We start from the raw sequence: 24,864 nt of genomic DNA on the forward strand, positions 1-24,864 counted from the left end.
TCTTGAGAAGACAACATGAGCCTCAGTGGGTCGAGAGATAACCTTGAAGCTGATGATGGGTCAATGAAGTTTCATGAAGCAGTGTCCTGATTTTCAGAGGCCTCTAGATGGCAATGTAAAAACTTTGCCTTTTAAACTACTATTTCAATGAAGCCTCACATACTTTCTAAACTAAGAACACCATTTAGTGGCCTCTGAAAACTAGGACACTGTTTCATCAACCCTACAATACTGTCTCCTGATACCTTATCTACCCATCACTATTAGATGCAGAAAGACATTTTTTGGGAGACATCCTGGAATACTTATTCTATGAGAATGAGTTAAGGAATTGAATATAGCGATGTTGTTACAGAAAGATAGAAGCTTATCGTCGTCATCGAGCCTCTCTTTAAACCATGGTTCAACTACACACTGATGTTTGTTTAACGGTGACATGACGACTTGTGTGAGAGGTGATCGTTTGTGATGAAAGAACATCCTGCAAGATGAAACCCCTCATTTCCACATGGAATGTCTTTTTCCCCATGTAATCCCGTGAGTGTGTCAAAGACACCAAGATGTAAAGCTCTGTCAGAGCAGACCAGGCAGTCAAGAGCAGCAGCTGTGGGGACTGTGTTGTGCTCAGTGACAGTAAAAAAGCTGCTGGTGGGCCACAGAGAAGCACCTGTGTTTGTGTGGGTGGTCAGGGTCAACCGGTCTCCTGATCCTATTTACTTGGAACACGTGTTCTCTGTGCTACCCTGCAACATTGTTCCGCTCTACATTATATGAAGTAAACAATGGTTTGATGCGGCTAAATATTGCTTTATTTTCATCTGGCTCAAGCATCTAGTTCAGTCAACAAAATATATAGCAAGCGTTCACAACTTCACTAAGTATGCAAGAGTTTACACCAACTTCAAGCACTGGTGACGTTATATATGCTCTATACCTAAGCACCATGCTCATTTGTCACAAGCTAAAATAAGCATTAATTCAGAATTAGGTCCTATATTCAGCATTTATCAATACAGGTGACAATAAACAATTGGCTTATTGTCCCAAAGCAATGACTTCTGTATGAAAAGAGATGCAGTGTCTTCATGATTATTTGAGTTTAGACTCTCCACTATAAGGGCCACCATATGCTAATGCTATGTTGATACAATATGATAAATATGCATTTGAATATGATTCAATATCACAGCATATTGAGTTGTAAATGTTGTCTGTAACAGACAGTGTTTTATGCCATTCATCAGGTTTACCACGATACCAGCATTGAAGCAATAAACCCCTAAGTTGATGCTGCAACAGCAGAGGTCATGGGGTGATATTCAGATGTAGTACAATCAAACCAAGGACTACATGTCAAGAGTTTGAGAATGGAAACCTTTATTTTTAATGGGTGACTCACCATATCCGAGTCATCTTCATCCTCCTCACAGTGCCTCTCCGCAGCGCGGGGGTCTCCCACCACCCGCAGCTCTCCGATCACCCCCTGTTGAACACCAGGGATATAAAAGTTAGACACATAGTGGCACATTCACGCCTCCCGTCACCCACATGCCCATGAAACAAAGCAACAGATGAAAGCCCAGTCTGGATTATTATCACGTCAGTAGGGCTGATAATATTTGGAAGGGAATTCCCTCACAAGAATGAGAGAAACTATTGATGTGAAAATGACACTTATCTGTAAAGCCATTACTCACACGCAGTCTAACATGAATGCTATCTTCCAGCCAATCACAGAAACAAGGAAGTTTCCGCTTGGGTCAGAAAATCTTGACAATAAATGTCCATCACACAGCTTTGAAGATAAAGGGTCATCGATTTGGCACTTTAAAGACTGCATTAAAATCAATTTGACCATTATAGGTCCAGGACACTAGTTCAGGGAAGATGAATGCAAGATATTCAGAGACAGGAAAAGGCTTTATTAAATCAGGAAGATGAAATCCACAAGGTCTGTAGCAGGCGAGGGTCAATGCAAACTGCATGCTAGTTAGCAGTGAGAGGAAGAGGAAACGTATCTTTGTCATTAAGCAACCTGCCCTAAAGAGCAGGACGACAAACTGGATTACAATCCAACAAGCAACCTTTTAATTTCAGAGGGTTCGAGGGTCTTTGAAAGAAGGGAATGTTGAAGCTGATTAACCTTTGGTCACCAGTCGATCCCAAATGGGTACAGAAATGAATGATCACAAAGAAGTCTCAGACTTCAGAGGGCTTCATGCTTCTTTTATGATGATCCATCAGTTTGAAATTTTTATTTTTTTTCTAATTATTGACGTAACAAAACACTTGGATGACTTGGCAATAATAAAAAAAAATTGAATAAATAAATAAAATAGCTTTGTATTTTCTGCAGCACCTCAAGACGCATAAAAAAGTGATATGATCTTCCGCTACGTTCATTTTCACTTTGTAGTTCCGCTGTCTTGCTTAGCTAGACAGTGGACCTTGCGACCAATGTGCATTACGTTACACATGGAAGAACATTAGAAGCATCAACATCACCAGCCAGACAAGGAGTATGAAATATTCCCTTTTTTTTTTTTACTTGTGCGACTTAATGGAGGTTGTTTTTAGCTAAGAACATGAAAGTGAAAGACGTCCATTTATCTATCTATTTATCTATATCATATGCAGCATAAAACCTGTGGAGTTTAAAATCTTATAGAAGAGTGTGACAGAATTAAAAGAGTAATTCTAAAAAATATTATTTTATTTGGATTAGTTCAAGAAATCCATGTTGTAAATATACTTACAACACCAAAATATATAATATTGATTCTCATCCCAACCATTACTTGTGATGTCACTTTAATGGGATTCTAATGGCACTGAGCCGTCAAAATAGTGCATTTCTCTGTCAATTTATCAACTTGTTATGAGAACAAAAACTTGCTTCTTAGGAATGCAATGCAATGGTATTCCTCTCTGCAGCTAACAAGGGCTGAACTGACATAACCCTTGAGCAGTGGAGGTGGGCAGCTGTTGGGGTCAAGTCCTGTGCAGCAGTCAAATGACAGAAGTTAATGACGTCCCTGCTGCGAGGCCTCCAATTATGAGCAGAGGAGTCAGCAGAGCTTGGTGAGATGATGTCTGTGATTAAATTATAGTTCATTCAGACCTGCCTGAGCCAGGAAAGTTGTTCTGACATTCAACTAGTGGTGAATGTGCCGACATACTTCATTTTAAGATCGGCTGCCATTTAAAAAGCTTTGCTGTTTACTCTCAAAGAATTTCTAAAATAATTTTCTTTATCATTTGAATCACTTTTTTATTTTAAAAAATTGCTTGAGTACCCACCAGGAACTTGTCGGGGTCAGTACCTCCAGCTTGCCCGATAAAGACCCCAGCACCAGCTTCAAGCTCCATCTCATCAGGGGACCTTTCAATCCGAGTCGTCTGAGGGTCTGAGTCGCAGTTCAGGAAGAACATCACCCTCTCATCCCTCACACTGAGGGCGAAGCGGGTCCAGGTGTCCTTCATGGAACGCACAGGGAACCTGGCTGCCTCGTAGGACCTCTCTGAATCAGGCTCCGTGTAATATAGGATGACGTTCTGGTAGCCGCCCTGCACAGCAGACAGCTTCACGCCCACATACATGAGCTTCTGGGATGAGTCAGTGATAGAGAAGACCACGCCGCCTTTGTCAGATGTGGGCTTCAGGTTGAAGATTAGAGAAAAGTCCCTGTAGAACGGGCTGGGGAAATGGGCGCGTGCCAGCTGCCCAGTGTTGGCGTCAGGGCCGAAGACGTAGCCGGGGCTGTTGTCGGGGCCGTAGACCTGCGTGATCTCGCTCGGCGGTGGGTCCCCAATCAGCTGCAGCAGAGTGACTCCGCTGTCTATAGAGGAAGGAAACAGGAAGTCAGAAACCACAGGGTGAAAGTCAACAGCAGGTGAGGGGACGGGCAGCATGACAGCCGAGTTAGTCAGGACTGTGGTTTGTGTCAAGGGATGGAGGGAACAGAAACTCTCCTTGACCTCATCAATGAAGTCATACTCTAAAAACTTTGACTAGACAATTGGCAAAGTACCAGCTTTACCAGCTGTTCCATCAACGTTGACCGCTAATTCTAAAAACAAACAAACAAGCATTACGTTTCAGGAGATAAGCTCAGTTCCCATAGACATTCATGGATTGTTGTCTTAATTTTGGGGTGCTAAAGGTTGGCACAGGAATAACATCATGACAAAGGCTGTAAAATAAATGTGACTCATTAAAATGTACTATAAACAGCATATAATGTATGTGACTTGAATGTGATGACAGTTAAAAAAAAGAAAAAAATGGTCTTCTCAGCTCATTGACATGTAATTGACATGAAATATGTTCAAGTAAATATTCAACTACCTTCTTGTATTTGTTGTTAAAATATAGTTAATATATTATTCCACTATAAATATTAATCCAGTTGAGAAATTAATGTCAAATACAACGTATTATTACATTTTACACGAAGCCAACGCAGACTCAAATATTAGCCAAAATAGTCACTATACCTGACCAAAATATAGATTCAAATTTACTCAGAAAAAAAAAAACAATTATCAATCTATTATTTTCAATCCAAATTTAAAAGCCCCACTAAGCAAACTGTGGCCAATCGCAAAGAGAATGTATGCAATATTATAGCACATTCTTTTGCCCACACAAGTGAAAATTCGGGGGTTAAAAGCTAAATTCCTGGCGCGTGACATCTGCTGTGACACCACAGGGATCGACAACTAGCATTACTATGTCCCTGTTCCCATCACCGTGGCGACCAGGCCGCATAATTACTGAGGTCCACTTGCTGACATGCACGCTGAAAGAAATATCACTGTTTTTGTTAGAATGCTGGCCAACTTCAACCTTCATCCCCCATTTCTTTGATCAACTATAACTGTTCATGCTGTTCAAGGAAAACCACAAAAATCACTGTTTTCATGGCGGGATGCTTTGTATTCTTGTCTCTTTGAAGAAGCCCTTTTTTGGTGTTACCACCTGGTGGCTAGTGTTCGGGCTCAAAGCTTCCCCGCTGCCACGAGTGCTGGAGATCAGGGAGGTCAGCGGTCGGCTTTGTTGTGGGCTTAGACACACAAGGTGTTTAGCTGAAATCTTTGTGACAGCAGGCCGTCACAACACGTCTAAACGCCCAGACTGTTGTCTCACAACTAAAGATGCTTCAGAGATGCCGACAGAGAAGCAAGTCAAGCAGGAAGGCCAAAAATACACAGATGTATTTTCAAAGAAGACTTTTTGGTCCTTTATAAATACATCTTTTATTTCAGGTATGTCAGTCAACCTGTAGTGGTATAAAAATATATATATGTTTTTTTTTTAAATAGGAAGAAAAAAGATTTTTTTTGTTATGTTGTACCACTCAAACTGTTAATGACTAATTTAATGTCATAACACTTTAACAAAAAAATGTTGGCACTAATGTGCATGAGGTGAAATAAAGTTTGCCCTGAATTGTTTGTGTCAGAGGCATCACACTGACAATGAAAGTCTAATCATAAATCGGGTGATTTCGGACCATGTTTCTCAACTTTCCAGGAACCTTGGAAAAGAAGGTGGACAAAATCGTGTCAAATAGAGCTGTGGCACAGACATGGCTCACGGACATCTTGGATGTAAAAAATAAATAAATAAAAATGAATTCTGTCGAGCCCCAATTGGATCTGCCCCATGTCTGACTCAAACACTTTAAAGGTGTTTATTAGCCCAGGACTAGCATGCATCTAACTATACCCTTTCAGTGGCTCCTTATTTAAAAGTATTTCATTGTACTTTATCTGCAAAAAAAAAGGCTTTCCATTTCTACTGCATGGCATTTTATGAATCCCTTTCATCACCTCATCTTTTTTTTCCACGACACACAGACTTCCTCCTTCACAGTTGATCCCGCCGTCCGAAAGCCTATCATTACACAAACATCTCAGGATGACTCATCGCTCTAAACAGATGTACATTTCTGAGTCTTCAATCACCGAAAGGAACTTCATGACTTTCACTGACTTTAAAACACACCCATACCTGCAGTATATCACCCTGCACTTCTTACAAATGTCTACACTTGCTTACAAACTTTCTGGAAATACAGCGGACAGGAAGTAAAACACAGACTATCGTTCCAGTCGCCAATGAAAGCTGAAACACCAATAAAATTAAGGAACTGACAGATGATAAATAGTCCCAGGGGCGCATCGTTTTCATCCCCGAAGCATTCCTGGAGGTCGTGTCACAGTTTGTGATGCCCCGTTGATAAAGCTGTATATACAACGCCAGACTGTGTACACAGCTTTGGGAAGCTCTGGATCACATGTAATCCACAGGAAAAACATTGGAACATCTGGAAGGTCCAGGACTCCTTTGAGGTCATAGATGTTTCAAACATGCCTGGATGCCTGCTGGGGGTTACTGTGAGGCTCCAAAAATGATGTACCCAGTATGTCAAGCCTGCTAAGCCTAATGCGTTTGTTGTGTAAACTTTCTTGGCCAAGTTTGAAATGTGTATATTTAATAAATATAGAGGGCTGTCTAATGGTTTCATGGGCTATTTGTCTGTACTCTAATCTTTCGTCTGCCATTTATAAAAAAAATGATTTTTATTTAGCATCATTTGTAACCTCGCCATGACCAAAACACATTCTTCACCGTGTGTCTATTTGATCCTAAACTAAAACGTTGAAGACAATAAACAACTTACAAAAACTTTCATTGATTCTATGCCTGCCACTTATTCTTATCCCAAGGTGGTGTGGCGCGGTAACCCATCGCAATGCCAATAAGAGCTGAGGTGCACCCACAAATGGATACCGGGAGGGAGCTGAAGATTAATTTGAGAATACAGCTAGTCATTTGCAAGCCTTGCCAGTATTCTGTATATCCAAAAACATTCACAAATGTACTGCTGACATGACACAAGCAGGCCATTAACTGTTCTCCTGAGCTTCGCATCGTCAGTTCTCGTTTTGAAGCGGTGCATCCCGCACCAGTCGGGGTAATGAGTTCCTGGCAACATGGAAGTCAGACTCAACTGTGGCCGTAATTGGAACCCTCCTGGGAGCCAAATGATCCCACCGTCAGTCGGCGTGCACAACTTGGAAACCATCTCTCTGTCATGAGGTAAAGTACCAATCCAGGCTGAATAACACAACACGTTAAGCTGGGCTCACGCAAAGACCACATAAGAGACAAAATGTGACACAGATGGCTGGTAATGAGCAGAGTGTACACAAACAGGAAATCAAACATTTGATCTTTTTGGGACCTCCGCTGTTGTTATTTAATTTGCCTTTGATTTAACAACCTTCAGAGCCCTTTCTTGCACAGCTTGCAGCTTTATGTGCGAAACCCAACCCAAATAAATTGAAGTTGACCTCTGGACCCTGATATGAATGACTGCTCATCTTTGCAAGAGGACTCTGGTCGCCATGGAGAAACATCATTAAAAGGGCTATTGTGCTTTAACAGCCCTGTTTCACCCCTGCAGGAGCAACCACCCACGACTCCCTGTATCAAATATGTCAGATTGCTTGCCAAAATATGACTAACAAACACATGCTCCTGCAACCCACACAAGTATGACAGCATAAGAGCTGGCCTAAAAATAGACGCTCAGATGTCCCAATGTGCAGTGATCAATACAGAAAATCCAAGAATTAGTTATCAATTTGAGATCATTTCGATTCCTTATTGCTTATTGTTATTCAAATGTTTTCGGCGCTTAAGTTTGTCGCTCACTTCATGTTTGAACAGTTGTCATACACCATTGCGCTGACTCCAGGAAAGTTTTACAATAAAATCCAAGGTATAAAGGTAATTTCACTTCATGATCAGTGAACATTTGTCAGCTAAATACCAATAAACAAAAAACCCCAACTGTCCATTTACTTGAAAACATTCACAACAGATGTGCTAATGTGAAAACAAGGCTGACCGTGACTTTGAAATACATGACGCAGAGTTATGTTATTTCTTAAGTTGATCATTGAGAAACATGATCTGCCATTTTAGAAGCAGTGTCTCGCTCTCCTCTGTCACTGACTGCACTTCTCTGAGAGATAGTGAAGCTGTAAAAAGAACATCTCTGAAGTGGCAGTGATAAAAACTCAGTAGAGCGGCATTGATGATGTGAAGGCTAGAGTCGGCTTCTGTTGTATTTGTTCTCAATAGTTGTATTAACTCAGAATCTTTATCAACTTTCTGCCAACAATTTACTGTTTCACCAAGGGTGCTATTGGAAAATACTCCAGTTCAACATCAGTCTCACAGTACAAATCAACAACTAACAGACGCTCACTTCAGTGAACATGACAGTCCTGCGTGCATGACAGGTGAATCTGTCCACTTCCTGGGCAGGAAGCTTAGCATCAAACCTGCCTGCAAGGAACTTGCTGTCAACAAAGACTTTCAACTCTCCTGACGTCTGTTTCCGGCTTTGTGTGCTATTTGCCGCTATCCTCCACAGTCTGGATGACAAAAAACTCATCTGACTCAAGTCTTATTTCAAACTATGACAACTGCTCATCGACCAGCAAACGTCTCTGTTTTTTGCATGCATTTAACTCAACGGAAAGGACAGGAAAACACACATGCAAAACGCTGAAGGAATCATGCTTGTTGTTTAAGGAAGATTAATATTTCCGGGGAATATTTATTACCCAACTTGGTGCGGACTGGGACACAGGGTTTTGGGTGGAAACACCAGACAAACTTGGGTGTGAGGGCTTTTCCAAATCTGGTTCAAAGTAAATGCCACGACTGTGGCATTTATTTTGAAACCAGTGATTACCTTTCTGGTTACTGACAGACAAGCACTGATACCCATCCTCCTCCTCATCTGGGAGAGTGTGGCACTCCACAGGGAGGCGTCCCTCATCCAGCAGGGTCCAGCAGCTGTCCCGCAGGATCTCACAGAAACTCCGGCAGGGAAGTGGTGGCACATGGCCGCACTTAGGCACCAAGAGAAGGCAGAAAAACCACTCCAAGCTATGATGGCAATGTGAATTTAGAAGCCAGGCCCACTCATGTAACAGCAGGTCCACTTCCGCGGAAGTGCTCAAGTTTAGAAAATTGGGCACAGCAAACATTTTCCCAGCCATTGAGGTGCAAAAAGGAGGAGTGGAGTGAAGCAAGGCACACTTCTGAGCATATATGGCACCTCTTAACTGCATCCTACTTGCATCATGAAACTCATCAATTGCTGTAACTGGAGTAGATGCCACCAGAGTAGTGACACTTTTTTGATCTAACATTTCATGGATTGTCACTGAACCTCTGCTAACCAGTGAAAAAGATCTGGATGATTCTTTCTGGTTAACAATTGAATCCCCCTTTGGTAACTGAGTAACTTCTGCAGCTTTGTTTTCCTTGCTGGTATGGGCTGTTCCTATAGACCTGTCCAAAACTAGTTCTTTTAAACCCCCAAAGTTTGGACTTTTTGAGACTGTGCCTTCTGGAGCTGATTTGGTAAGTTCATTGTTAAAACTTCTGTCAATGGGAAACAGTACTGCTGCTAACTCGGACCTCCAGCTAACTCCAGATCTGGTTGCAGGTGCAGACTTCAGTCCCAAATCTTGCACTGAAACACTTCCTGATAAAGTGAAATTAGATGCTCCGGTTGACATACCCTTTAGGGGAGATGCATCGTTACCCAGTGCATTTGCAGAAGTCTCTGTTGTAGCCTCCACTGTTGTAGCCTTCTCTCTGGTTACCTCCTGTGTGGTGACCTCCACTGTTGTACCTCCTGCTGTGCCTCCTGTTGTAGCTCTTGTTGTGCTCTCATCCTGCGATTGTGTCGGAGGAACAATCGCGGTCATGCCAACTGCCACACTGATTGCCGCCGGAGTTGTGGTCAACTCTTGGAGTCCGTGTCCATCGTCAATAATCTCAGCAACAACAGTGGGAAAAGTCTCTGTTGGCATGTCTCCACTGCCCACTTGACTTCCAGACCCCTCAGGATCCATTGTAGGGGCCAACGTTGTTGTGCCGGTCCATTTCCAGAACCAAGCCTCAGAGTGGATCACACAAAAGGCCAACAGGAGCAAAAGCTGAGTCCTCATTTTGGGCTAAATGTTGTCCAGCCACTTGTCTCTCAGTGTGACCTATGACATGTCCTTCCAGCCACTGGCTCTGTCTCACCACACACTCCAACTATGCGGAGAGATAAAATGAAGAGAGACCCCATTCAGGGGGTAAAGGCGGAGAGCAGGAGGAGGTGTGCTCCTTGCTGGCAATATTTCCTAAGCAAACTCCTCCTTCTCCTTTTGTCACTGTGGTGAAAAGCGATCTCTCCTGCTGACTGATACCTTAGAATTACGGCAGGGATTCCTTTTTAGTGCACAGTACTGATGCTTTCAGTGTCCCACTGAGAGGGGCAATTTGTCCCCCCTTACTCGCTCTCTTTGTTATAGGACGATAGTAAGAAACTACTGATGCAGCAGAAACAAAATGCAGATGTTGTGAGAAAGTAAAGGACATTTTCAGCATTCCTACAAGTCCTCCTTGTCACCCCCTTTTAGTCAAAATATTTGTACTTTGTTGTGGCACTATTTGTTCTTCCATTCAGTTAAAACCCCCTGTTTTGTCTGAGGTTACACCGAGGTAATCCAGGCCTCACTTTCTTGTCCAGACTGGTCTCTGCCATTGCCTTGAGGATTGCTTGACAGAGACCCTCAACAATGGCAGAGCCAAAATAAAAGCAGCGTATATAATGATAGGGTTGGATATCGAAGAAAAATGTTGTAATGTAGTCTGGTGCCATCACAGTTTAACATGCTGACGAGTTCATCTTGCCGTTTGGGTCGTGTCCTGGGGTCAAAAACTCAATTTTCTGCCTGCTTGGTCAGACACAGAGGAAATGAAGCAAATCCTAACAAAGACTTCTGACTGGTTAACTTGGTTAACTGATTAACTCAGCATAGCAGAGAAATGCTTCTGAGATTGCAGCAATGGCGGAATGTAGAAAAACTGAAGAAATTGGTGATTTAAACGTAAAATTTCAGATGATGTCAGGTGCACGAAAACTTGGAAAAACATAAAAAATAAAGTATAAATTATGAGAATATCTATTGCTCTTCCTTAAAGTCATAACAAAAGATTTTTGTTGTAGTTTGATTTTGAAACAAAAATGAAAAATAAAATTGATTTTTCTTTTCAAAACAGATTCCATAGAACAAATCACAACTCATTTCTTCATGCAGCTTAGGCAGGAAAACACAATAATGGTCCATTTGAAATGAAATGAAATTCAATTTTCCATGGACTGATGCCAAAAATGAGCGATATGCAGTAAATCTAAAGCCTTCCCAACATTGTACATTGAAGTCTTGTCCACAAATATCAACAGAAGAATTGGCAACCAGCAGAATAGCTGACAAGAGCCCAGCCACAACCTTCTCTTGCCACAGAATTGGAGTGCATTAGAAAGGGTCTCATCTATATAAGTCAACGTACCCCAATCTGTATGGCCAGGACAGACTTAGGTTCCACATTGTGTTGCATTTGGAAACATCTAATTTGACTCAACAACTTTGTATCCAAGCTACATTGCTTACACAGCAGCCAACTCAAATGATCCACACAGATGGTGAAATGCTATTGACTTTTCCTCCAGTGGATCAAATTTAATAACAGCGTTTATTTATTTAAGCCTCTCAGTGCATCAATAATGTTGCAATATAACAAACTACTGCTTTGGCAACATGAATATGTCATTAACGTGCACATATTTTGACATTTCAACTCTCCCTGCCAGGGGTCTCAGTTGTCGGCCCTCACAATAGACAGAAGCATGTAACCTTAGACCAGGAATGTGTCTGAGCCGGGACGTCAATGACTGATCGGCTAATTGCAACACCAACAGAACCTGGTGCACGTAATCCACGGGGGGGCGACGCGACTCTCATCCATCAGTAAAGGCTGTTGTTTCATTTCCTGACCACAGACACTCTCATACAGAGGGTGTCAACTTCATCGCAGGTAACTATAACTATTGCAGATGATGAATCAGAAGGATCACTTACATGTCTTTCATGTCTAACAAGACGTGCAGCTGCAGAGTCATCACATACAGAAAACGTGTCTCTCTGACCCAGCGACTGCTGTACAAACAAAGGGGCTTGACACCAGACGTGGGCTGACGACACAATAATAAGTCTCTCCAGTCTTTGGAGGGGCTTGCAGGGCCTTTTGGCAACCCCCCCACCCACATCTTCAAACCTGTTTTTTCAGCAAGCCATGGTCATCCAGCACTCGCTATGAGTCACCGTCGACTCAAAGCAACTTAAAGATGACTTTTTTGGTGACAGCATGAACAGCAGGTGGTAACAGTTGTCTGTCGTGGTTACACTCACGTAGACCACAAACACGCCGAGTGTCACAGCTGAGTGGTAGCAGCAACAAACACTTTCTTCATTCTTCTGAAATTCTGTCTTTTATCTTATCTGCCAACTCATCAGATGATTTTGACAATGATAATACTGCAATTTCCTGCACATGTTTTGTTGTGTATTATGTGAGAAATAAACAAGATTACAGGTAGAGGAAATACCACAATGCAAGGTTTTTGAAACCAAAATATAACTTGTGTCCAAAACCTTTTTTTGGATCTATGTCTATGGGAGTATTTCTCGTCAAATAAATCCCCTTCCACATTTTTGGTAACATAGGACAGATTATTATTATTATTATTATTATTATTATTATTATTATTATTATTATTATTATTATTATTATTATTATTATTATTATTATTAGTGTTATTTGTTGTTGTATGCTTTTTTTAAATAAAATAAACGTTAATACATTGTGACTGAAAACAATAGTAAAAATAGTTGCATTAAAGTTGAATTATTTTAGAGATGTTGTGAGCACTGAGTCAAGTCTGCTCACTTTAGGTGGTCATGTGACCATGAGCTCCTGTTCGACCCAGAAAATCAACGGGGGAAATTAGAAATCCTTAGTGAATCTGAAAGGAACCTACAGTACAGAACACTGCCATACCATCACAAAAATTTCTGACCAACCCTGAAAGTTTAACTGAATATGAAATGAAATGTTTGGTGTTATTCTGTTTACAAACAAACAGGAGAACATTAAGACCTTGTCAAAAAAATATTTAGTCACAAAATAAAAATAAAAACACCAGTAGGGTACAGCAACTTGTTAACTGTATTTCCTGAATTCAAACAATGAATCTCCAGATAGTGAATAGCAGGAGTGGGACAGTACGCTTGCCCACTAAATCATTGTCACAAAACTTAAAAACATGAACATTAAAAACTGAACTGCAAATGTAATCGAGATTACATACAATCCTATATTTCCTCTCTGATTTTCTCCCACTCTTTGGGATCAATGGCGTTTATATTATGCCGGTGCACGTGTAACAGTTCCAAATGTTTTTACAGCTGAGCCATTTCACCATCCAACTTAAAGCAATTTACTCTATATTTTCATTCAATCATCCGGTTGAGTGGATACACAGGATGGACCACATGCCTCCGGACTGCCACGCCACACTGGCTCGACCGAGGGGTCTGGGGGAAAGACCCTAATTCAAATGAGATCCACTGTCACATCTATGAGATCTCAAACCAGTGAATGTGAGCCGCTGAGTGTTGTAGGCAGGCGGAGAATGAGAGGGTGGGAGAGGGAGGGCTTCAACAGTGGAGGTCAGAAGGCCACAGCTATCAGATTAGGAGGGACAAGGTTCTGCTTCGCACTCTGGGACACTTTCCAAAGTTGTGGGAAAGGCCTGCAGCGAGAGGAACTCACCAGAAACTCACCACTGTATTTCTTCCGGTATAAACATTACTATATTGATAATGTGGCTTCTCTACAGACATGAACGTCTTTATAATAATAAGAAATATGATTTTTTTTTCTTCATGGAAATCACATGTATTACTTTACCACCGTATTCAATGAGACTCATTCATTCATAGTTTTGTTCTGGAGAGTCTGGTCACAGTTGTGTCGGTGGCAGACTGCGATTCACAGGTGTCTGCCAAGATATCCTCGCACAGAAGAACAAACAGCAGGAAGAGCTGACTTAGTGAGAAGGCTGCTGTTTGTGCTGCCGAAACAGATAATTAAAGCGGATGTAGATGTGGGCTCTGCAGGTCTTTTATTTAAAAAAAAAATCACTTGGAATTATTATGTACAGTATGGAGGACATTATTACCAAAACTAGATGGCTCCATTAAGACTGAGTGATCGTGGACACAATTCAACCTTTGTTATGGGGGTTTGTGTGACATGATCAAATATCATAACTCGATATTCATGCATGAGATGCAGTATATGATATTATATGACTATGGGTTTGGTGGAAAACATTTGCTTTAAATAAAACAAGATACAAAACAATAGAGAGGGGAATATCGAGATACTTGATTTCGTGATGTTAGCATATTTAATGTTCCAGTCTCCATATAAACATGATAATATATTGTTGATTTTTCCAATATTATTATATTGTGAAGGTTCATAACTCATAACGATATATCCTTCAGCCCTCAGTTTCAGTTTGCCAAAACTAGATGTCAACCGATATGTTTTTTTTAAGGGCCGATACCGATATCAATATCTGAAAAAACGATATAAGGCCAATTTTCTGGGGCACTATTCATGTCAGATTTGAGTTTGAAATGAATGAGAAATGAATGGCTCATTGATAAAAACAAGAATTAATAAAATATTTTTTAAAGGCAGTAGATTTAACTTTGCCAAATACACAGATACACGGCAGGCTATATTCTAAACCCAAAGGGGGCGCAATTGGACAAATCGGGAGGGGCCGTTATGAATGAGGCAGAAAACAATGTTTCCCCAAAAACGGCAGACAATTAAATAATTTGGCTAGTTCCTCTAGCCAGAGCGTTGTAAACAAACAGCTGTTCCAAAGTTTGTTGCAAACTAGTCCGGTCATCTCTCTATGTGCTGGCCATTCATCCAAATCTTCAGTTTGATTCCAGCACCCTGAGGCATCGGACTATACCAGTATAATGAGAATGCATCACAAATGACATTGCATGTTGATCAGCTTCAAACCATAAGAGCATCAAAGGAAGACACTTGTCTCAACCTGACTCCAATGAAGCGTCGCACACTGGCAGCTATGGAAAGTATAGCATCAACTTTACTGGGCATTTCCACTGAATGATCCCGTAGAAAGAGACAGACAGTGAGACAGAGCCCTGCAGGGTTCCTGCCGGTCCTGCTCAGGCAAGCAGAAACACCTCGGCTGTCAGTCTCAATGAGACACATTCCATGACAACAGGGGAATATGTAGCCTGTGGTGCCTAAACAGCAGTTACAGTACAGGAAAGAGACGAAAGGCGGTGGTGTGATGTGTGTGGGAGAAAAGGCGCCCTTGCTGGCTTTGCCCTATCTGACGCATTCAGGACGTGTTCTGAGTAAATCATCAGCTGAGAGGTCGGCGCTTTCATGCACTGTGGGAATACGTCAACGCTGAGCTCCACTCAGTCTGAACGCTGTCATGAAATACACCAGTGACCAATTACAGCCCGCTTACACTGAGTGTTTGAAGAGCCAACTAACTACATACACAAACAAAACCTTCAGTTTCCCGTCATTCAGATACAATTCACAACAAGCATTTTTTTACTCAAACACAATGAGCTAAGAGGGGCATCAAAAAAGAATCAAGTCAAGGACTTATTGAAGTAAACTCTTAAGATAAGCGGAAATGTCAGTTATAAGGGGGTGACTTCATCTATTGACAGAAGAAGAGGAGGTTTTGTTAAGCCTGTGTACCACTGCAAGACAGGAGCAGCATTGTCCTAAAAGTGACATTTGATGGAGCTTTTGAAAGCATGATTACACTTCATCGGCTGCAAGGACGTCATTCAATGAGAAGAGTCCTGCAGACGCATCAAAAGGCAAAGAAAGAACGTTTGTGCTGGGTCAAACAGTGCCCCTGCTTTTGTAGGATAGATGAGGGGGAAATGTCGCCCTCTATAGGCAATTATTGACACACTTTTTTTTTCTGCATCAAATTAAAAAAAAAAGATTTGAATAATTAAAATTGAAGGGAGCCTAAACACAATCTCCCAGACTAAAAACAGTCATGTTGGGAAGCGCAGCTTTGAATTCATTTTTTGACCTATGAGTCTACCCATTAAGTTTGAGCTGTTTTGAGGTCAATGAACTGAGGGCACAAATTCAGAACTAAATGTTATTACCTTGTACTCAGCACAGAGTTGTACCATAGCCATTTAAATTGCAATGAATAAATCTCATAATCCAAGAAAAGAAAATGAATGCAGGCTTGTTCTTCATGCAGTGCACAGTTTGGGCCAGTAGATGGAGACCAAATCACTGGTCAGGGAGAACCTGGAAGTCCCCAGTATTTAGGTCACAAGTCTGTCATTATCACCCACTCCCACCCACCTGAACACACACACAGCACACAGATGAGAAAGACAGGTGGGGCACACAAAGTCCAGCAGGACTGTTCAAGGTCTGGCAGCCCACCTAGACCCACCCTTGTGTTCTTAAATCCCTAGCATGGGGCCAACACTAAAGAAAGGCGTGTTATGATGAGTCAAGATTTCTGTCTAAACTTGGTTTTCCAGTCCACCACTTTGCTTAAATTGTCTCTGGTCTGGGAGTACAGCGTCCCGCCTACATGGTTGTTCAACTTCACTGCTTCAATATTCCAAAGGGTCTCAAGTGGCTGGGTTACAAAGTACACCGGCCTGACGTGTTGGAAACACATGACAACACTTGCTGATGGCATCACTGGAACTTCAATAATATCAAAAATCTACTTTGCAATGTAAAGGGACAGCAACAATGTAACAACGCCAAAATCTCAAGGAACATTAAGACTGTTTCGTAGCAACGGACTGGGTGCAACTTTCACACACAAGTGAAACCATCAAAAAACAAATAATAAAATAGCAAAAGATTTTCATGAATCAGTGCCAGAAATATTGTGCTGATAGCTTGTACTTCACTCTCAGGCCACTTCTATTGTCTTAACACAAAAAATCAATGTACACATGTTACACATGTAGCCTAAGTTAACATGTCATTTACAGCTATGACATGTAATGACCTCAAAGCAGAGGAAATTAACAGTAATCCAGGTGAACATACGATGGGGATTTTCAATAAGGAGACGGCAGCGCAGCCATAAATCTCAATTTATTTTCTAAAAACTGGACTGGTGTGACGAGATCTGATTGGAAAACTTGGCCGGAGATGTCTAAAGTCTCAGGCAGCTGACGGTGGCAGATGTTGTGGCAATACTTCTGCAAGAATGAAAAATACTTTTGATTGTGCAACTGCTCATATTGTGAATCTCATCTGACCAGTCTTGTTCTCTTCAGTTCCTAACCAAATCAGGTCTGTAAACCATCACTTCCTCTTTCACCTATAAAAAGAGGCAGACATGACTAATGATGAAGGCATGGCAATTCTCTCTTCCAGGTTTATTTGATTTAAATTTGTTTTCAACCAATGTGTTTCCTGTTTTCTGCTGGGCTGAAGTCAGCCTCATCCTTTTCAGGCTTACATATTTAGGTGCATGACTGACAATGACTATTGAGAAAGAGTAGGCGGGACCAAACTTCAAAATCTTGCATTTGAGCTGAGAATAAAGAACAATATTTTCTCCTTTTACAAGTTGCAGATGAGGTTTCATGACACAGAGTCCTGATTTTCAGAGGCCACCAGATGGCACTGTCTGCCATAAAATGTTTGACTTGAACAACTAATTCAGTTAAACCTCACATCATTTCTAAACCAGTGCGGCATCTAGTGGCCTCTAAAAATTAAGACACTGTTTCACCATGGTTTCATGATACCTCATTTACCAATCACTACTTACTACAATGCTCCACTGGGGTCAGATATAAGCTCCCAAATGATGACTAAATATTACACACATACTACAAATCTGATGGCAACTAATGTAACAAAGAAAATATACTTTGTTTTAACAAATACTCTATAGCACTACAAATGTCTTTTTGGACACTTGAACACTTGGCTGACGTCAGACAGCAAAGGTAAATGAAAGACTGACATATTTAATTGCTTATAAACATAAACTCTTCAGCAGCAAAGGCTCAAGCACTTAACCACAGGTCAAGTTAAAAATGATTGAAGAGTGTTACTTTGATCAAGACAGCAATACTAAACTGCAAACCTTAAATAAATACATAAATAAATAAATACAACTGGTTTTTAACGTTTGGTTTCTTCAAGTGGGGAGAATTGTCATCAGCAAATACTGTTCATTCCTGTTCTAATGTGATATTCTAGCTTGGGGGTCCTTTTGACCAAAAGAGGCGAAATATATCTACATGGCGCTCACACAACGGAATGGAAAGTGCTGAGCTAACAACTCACGATAATAATCATAATAGCAAAGAAAAACACTGCCTTCTAAGATATTGCTGTTGGCCATTTTTCATCAACAACAAATCTCATGGAGTAAATGTTATCATGCTGACTATACTGTGGCTTCAGACTGTTTTGTAAATAAACAACGCTTCATTACATCTCAATTACACCATAGCTGTTTCCCATCCAGACAGTTTCCTCTCATAGTTTTGAATATGACAAAAATGCTCACATGCTAGCTCACAAGCGTTTCAAGGACAGCGACAACAGTGTAGTTCAACTTCAAGAGAAGGGTCACATTTCTCTGACAAATCATTTACCTGACTCCCACACCTGAAAATAATGGAAACGGGACTCTCCCAGAGCTGGAATCCACCAACTGCCTGTCTAACATGAATTAGGTTAAAGGGTCAACATGCTAAAAAGGGTCTTGCCGCTGATATCGGAAATAACATACAGAAACCAACAGATACTATACACAATGAATAACCTGAGTTGAGTTAATATCTGTGGATGCATTTGTAGGAGAGCATTCCCTTCCACAGGGCTTTTAGCAGAGTCCAGGTGGCTACAGGTCAGAGGATTGTGTGGGTCACAAGACCAGCTGTGGGAAACCAGTTGTTGAGGTGACGGTGTTAACCTTTTGACAAATGCACATTTCCTATGGTAAAGAATCTCCACAAAGACCATAGAAATTAATAAGCTCTGCCTCATCATCTGTCCGTCACTGTGCGTATACATCACTTTCATTCATGTATCCATCCACTGCTTCTCATTTCTACTTCTGTCTGGAGGTTAAAAGCACATACCAGCTGTTTCCCTGTGACTGTCAGACAAGTCCAAACGTTTTCTTCTCAAGACATATGACATACAATAAAGAGGCTCAGGGTTCACGTTTAGGGGCAAATGCCATGCCAGATTTTATCGCCCTGTTGACACATAAATACACTTCAGCATACTTTCCAACAATATTAGGTGGTAACAAAGTAACCTCTATGGGAACAAGGTCGCTAAGTGATGACAAATTGCCATTCAAACTTGCAACCAAGATGACACAACAGCGCGGATCGGAAGTCCAGAGTAAGAAGTGTTGACTTTGGGGATTAGTATCCATAACCGGATGAGCCGAACAAATCATCCAGATACTTCTTTGAGAGGCATCTGGATACCACGGCGAGGAGATGGAAAACAGAAACTGGTATGAGTTCTCTATGTTTGTCGTCACCAGGAGTTTGGCTGTGTATGTTTTAGCAGAAGAGAGACCAAATACGGGGTGAGAGAAATGTCAGGGGAGGTGTTTACCACATTGCAAGACAACAGTGTATTGACACAAGGGATGAGTCCACTACAGAGACACAACCTCCATCAAAATGAAGTTAACTAGAGTAGCATACCAGAAAAAGCTGTAGACCTTAGTCACAGTAGTCAACAGGACGAGAAAATGTTGCAGGTCAGAATATCTGCAGGGATGTCAGTGTTCCATTTGAGCCACCAGTGGGATCACTGCACACATGATTATGATGCTTGATGGTTTCCCACACGTACATGAGTACAACACAAATACTGCATACATATATATAAAACAACTTCCTATTAAGATTAGCATTTTACTATTACTGTTTTTTAATCTAATGCAAAAAGCCATGCCTACATTTTCACAGCAACACAGAACTTGGATTTCTCATTTTCTTCATTTAATGTATTCCAATACACACTTCTCTAATTATAGTCGTACATACTTTCTATTTTGTTTACCTCAGCTTGACTTCCTTATCATAAATGTACAAATGGATTTGTTGATTTACTCAAGAGAAGAAAGTCAAAAATGTATTTGTCAATCTCCGACCTGCCATATCATCTAACCTATGTTGGCTCAAAATTAAATTCAGGATCATATGTCAAAGAAGGTTTCGGAGTTACCTCAAATATACTCGACAGCAGCATTCACTTTAACAGGTTTGCTGCAGTGTCATCACAAAAATACTTGTACTAATTTATCATTTTCACATTAATGTCACATTTTTTCAGGCCATGAGCTTGACCCTTCGTATGATTGATATTGATACCTATTGATACCAACATTCCGATGTCAAATTCAGAACTATTAAAGGGAAAGCATTTGAATGTAACCCTATCAAACGATGTGCTGGTTTGTAACTGCAGTACTGGTTTGTTTTGGTTCCTTCACTTAGCAGTTTATCCTTCTGTTTGGCTAATGCCAAATGGATTGGCTGCCTTTCAATGTTTGGTGGTGATGGATGGAAATACAAACCCAAAATAAAAACAGTCACTTACTTGTGTATATATATTTAATAACAGAATGAGGTCAGAATTTTATTCACTTTTGAAACATTATTAGTGTCTCCATTTATCTTTATTTCAGTGGAATAAACAGACTCAATAACTTGACAAACATGCTCATCGTTGCTGTAATTTGGAGTACCAAAGTTCAAAATGATGGCTGAAGTTGTGGGAAAGTACAATCAATACGTGCTTGACAGAAGTGCCTTTTGGAAAACCTCACTGTGTGAAATAAATGGAGCAAATAAATGCTTGTGTGATATCCACTATGGGCAGCAGTCACAGCAAAGCAGCCCAGACTTCCTTCTTCCCAGAATCTTCCACAGCTCAACTGAGGGAATACAGAGGTGTCCACAAGTCATCTGAGAAAAACTGTCAATGCCCAATGGAGAAAGTGCACTTTCTCCATTGGGTGGTGCATTTTTCCTCAAGTATCTGCGATATTTTGGTCACTACCTAAGGTTTGTGACAAAAGCATAGATTGACAGTTAACTGCGATTTAACTTTTGGCCTGGCTCCGAATTTTCTCTTCACTACAACATCGGCAAAAAAATGTTCAAAATAATAAATAACAGCTAAAAAAGATGTTTTCCTTCATCCTATGTAGGAAAATAATTCTACCAGCTGGAGCTCTTGTTTTAGCGATTTCTTCTCACAAAGCCCATCTATCTTCTCCGCACAGTTTCAACTTCAACTGCGTAATAGCGCTCTTCACATTACTTGAGAACTTCCTGTCACACACCATCATTGTCTCGGGCGTATTTGATGGTGGGCAACCCTCTAATCCTCCGCGTGCACGTCGTCAAACTGTGGAATCAGATTGACAGTGAGTTGGAGCTAGAGTCTGCACAAGCCTTTAAAACAGAAGCCAAAAATGGATCCAGACTCTCATAAATAGCTTTCATGACATTTTCCCATTTCCCCTTTCAGTTGTGGTCTTTTATTATGACGGAGTTTACCTCACCTCACAATTTAAAACAATTAAAAAACCCTGTCCGTGTGTTCCAGATTTAAGGGACGCCTGTCTCAGAAGTCTCTGTTTCTCACACGGCTGACTCACACTGGAGTATAATGGCATGAATCACGATAAGCTCCGGTGATTTGGAAATATCTCCTGCGTCCTAGGATGTGGAGGGGAAGTCCAGACGCCCTCTTTGCCAGACGATGTGCGACCTTTCGTGCAATCAGTATTTGCAAAACCCCAACCGATACAAACATTTACACCATCTTTGGAAGAGTTTAGAAGCACACACAGCTTTCATGACACAACAAAATTCCCAAGCTAAAAACAGAAAATGATCTGTTCCTTCCTGGGGTTTGTCGGCGTACGTTTGTGACTCTTGCATCTGCCCCGGCTGATGCCAAAGAAGCAGGAATTAAGCCTCAGACTTAACAAATCATTGGGTAATTCCGGCAATGTCAACCAGGCCACTTCCTCGGGCTGATAATCCTAAAGCAAGCGAGGCATGTGTTTAAACATCAAACGGTTCAGAGACTGTGGCTGTTAGACCACCATTCTTCTGTGACCGTGCTAAAGAAAGGGAGTCATTACCAGAAGCTTTACTCAGCCGGCCAACCGTGCAGTGTCCTCAATTCACAGATTGGGACTAAAACCAGCACAAATTAAAGTGCTAAGGCTGACTAACAAGAAAGCAATTGGCTCTGTATTTCTATTTGGAAATGGTTGTACGACGTGTTAGATAGCAATTAGCCTGTGCCATGTAGCTTAAGGAGACAGTAGTTACCACTGCACAACAAATCATGTGATAAATAACTCATAATCATGTGTTTTTATATGATCACCTGACTTTATTACCTTACCAGCAAGGTGTGTGGCAGGAGTCCTAAAAAGATTTCAACTGACTTCTCTTGATGCGAAACAGAAGCAGAGGACCTTTGAGTCTCTCCCAGGTGACTGAACTGTTCACCCTGTTTAGAAGAGGAAGAGTCCAGCCACTAGGGACAGAAAACTCATTTCGCCATTTGTGTTGACAATGACATCGATCAACCAGTGAATCAACAACTTTTTTTCAGCATAGCCTTTTCTTCACCACAACAGAAAGCGTCTTCCTGAATGAGGACATTCCTCCATCTTTCCATCATTTGCGAACACTGGATGTCATGAGGCTTCATGAAACAAGGACTACATTTTCAGAGCTTAGTAGGAGGCGCTCTCCGATTAAAAATGGTTTGAAGCTACATTGAAACGGTTGTTCAAATCCAATGATGTTACAGCAGAGAGTGTCGTCAAGAGGTCTCAGAAAAGACAACGTTTCATGAGGTGTCAAAAACCCAACACTACCTATAACACGCTTTTATTTTTCTTCAGTCATTTTCAACCTTTTATTCCGTTGTAATGTCAGAGCTACAGTAAAGAAGGGCACCAAGAAGAGCAGGTATCTTTTAGGGATCTTGGAAACACCAAAGTTGTCTTAAGCTTGATCTGACCTCCCACCATCTTCCTTTGAGGCTGCAGCATTATTTGTAAGCCACAATCCTTTTCTGAAGAGTACACGGTTGTTTATTTTAAAGTAAAGCGTCTTCAGGTCAAAGTCTGGTCATGGCCAGAGGAGACGTGGACTAGTGATGATGCTGACAGATGAAACGAGGAAGTAAAAGAAAGGAAGGATCATCCATCAAGAAATTGGACAAGAGCATACACTGGACTCGCTTTGACATGTTGGCTAGCTACGGGAGAGGCGGAACAGTGCAAGAGATCCCGGGAAGTGCTGGTGCTACTTGACTGCTCAGTCAAGTAGCTTGACCTATATGTGGTTGTTACTCACCTGTGTTCAAGTTTACTTTTTCATTAAGCAGTTGTATTCAGAGTAGAACATTGATGGACTAAATATGTAAGCACAACCGCAGAGCACACGAAAAAGCCAAACAAACGCTGGTCTTGAAGAGGCTGATCGATGTTCCAGACGTCACTGGTTCGAACTGTTCCAGAAACATTGCAGAAACACATGTTATATCAAAAGAAAAATGAGGCAAAGTGCCTTGAGGGGCACTAGCTATTCAAAATATTCACACACACTGCCAATAAACATAACAGCTTTTCAAAATTTGACATTTGAAAGGGTAGTTTGGAGATGAACAGCAGCAAAGGAAGGACAGGCATGAAAAGGGGGGGAATCCTGTGAGTCAACACGGCTTCATTTCCATAATCAACAGCAGTAAAATGACTGGTAGGAGATGAGTGTCCTCATGCAACACCACACTAAGGAAAAGGCTTCTGTGGCAGCTAGCTAAGATGATGAGTCAGTTCAGACCTTGTGCCACGATTGCTCAAAATCCTAAATCAGATTCTAAATCAGAAGATAACGCTTTAGAACGCTTTATAGTATTGAATTTCAAGCCATATTATTAGAAACACGGTTGTGATCACAGCTTTTGAACTCAACCACTTACTGATCATGAAGTGTGTTGGAACAAAACATGACTTGGAAGTAAAAGAAAAACCATGACGACGAATAATATGAATTATTTGAGTCAAAAAACAGGTGTCCCTTTGAACACACTTTGCTGCAAAATTCCTATTTATTTAAAATATACAGAGTACATATCGTAGTTAGGGCAACACCAGTGCCAATGCAGATCCAGCCAAGTGTGACTGTACTGACTGAGGGACAAGTCTGACACCGATCCCTGACCAACGAGGCTCTTGACAAACTCCATCTCTAATGTCCGTGTTTGCATTCCTCAGTCACGACCCCAACCACCCCCTCGGCCCCGTTTATCCCAAAGTGAAAACATTCCAACTTAAATCATCTCATTAGAATATACGCAGCACTACAAAAGATCGAGGCCCAAAAGACAGACAAAAAGCATTCCTGTCTTGTTGGTTCAGGTTTCACAATACCCCAAAATACTGCATCTGAATGAGGAATGGAAGACAGGGACACCAAAAGCACAGCCCGAGGCTGTGGTCAGAAGGAAAAGTGTTTCTCTTTATAGACTACTGAAGACGGTCAGATCTTTATCTCAAGAAAAGGAACTCATTCTTGTATATACACTCCAAGTCTATACTTTTACTACTTCCTACATTGTAGATACATAGTGAAGACATGAAGCACGTTATATATGGAGATATGTAGAAAGATTAAAAAAAATCTAAATATGAGCTTCACCATGTGGTCACCTATTGGTTTACTACATATGTTCTCATTCGTCACCTTGAAATAGTTATTTAACCATGA

General features: G+C 41.2%; 1 protein-coding gene across 2 annotated transcripts in view; it reads right to left on the reverse strand.

Moving 5' to 3' along the window:
• Positions 1 to 24,864, reverse strand: part of col18a1a (collagen type XVIII alpha 1 chain a) — a 61,733-nt gene that overhangs the window by 19,913 nt on the left and 16,956 nt on the right. The window contains exons 1-3 of one of the 2 annotated variants that reach the window (XM_053877593.1): positions 9,615 to 10,121; positions 3,301 to 3,839; positions 1,400 to 1,483 (exon numbers count right to left, since the gene is read on the reverse strand). In XM_053877593.1, the coding sequence (XP_053733568.1) occupies positions 1,400 to 1,483; positions 3,301 to 3,839; positions 9,615 to 10,047 (1,056 nt within the window). In that variant the 5' untranslated portion in view covers positions 10,048 to 10,121. Of the gene's footprint in view, positions 1 to 1,399; positions 1,484 to 3,300; positions 3,840 to 9,614; positions 10,122 to 24,864 lie in introns of those variants that run through there. The other variant, XM_053877594.1, reaches the window with a different exon arrangement.

This window comes from Synchiropus splendidus, chromosome 10 (assembly GCF_027744825.2).
Source record: "Synchiropus splendidus isolate RoL2022-P1 chromosome 10, RoL_Sspl_1.0, whole genome shotgun sequence".
Lineage (NCBI taxonomy): Eukaryota > Metazoa > Chordata > Actinopteri > Syngnathiformes > Callionymidae > Synchiropus > Synchiropus splendidus.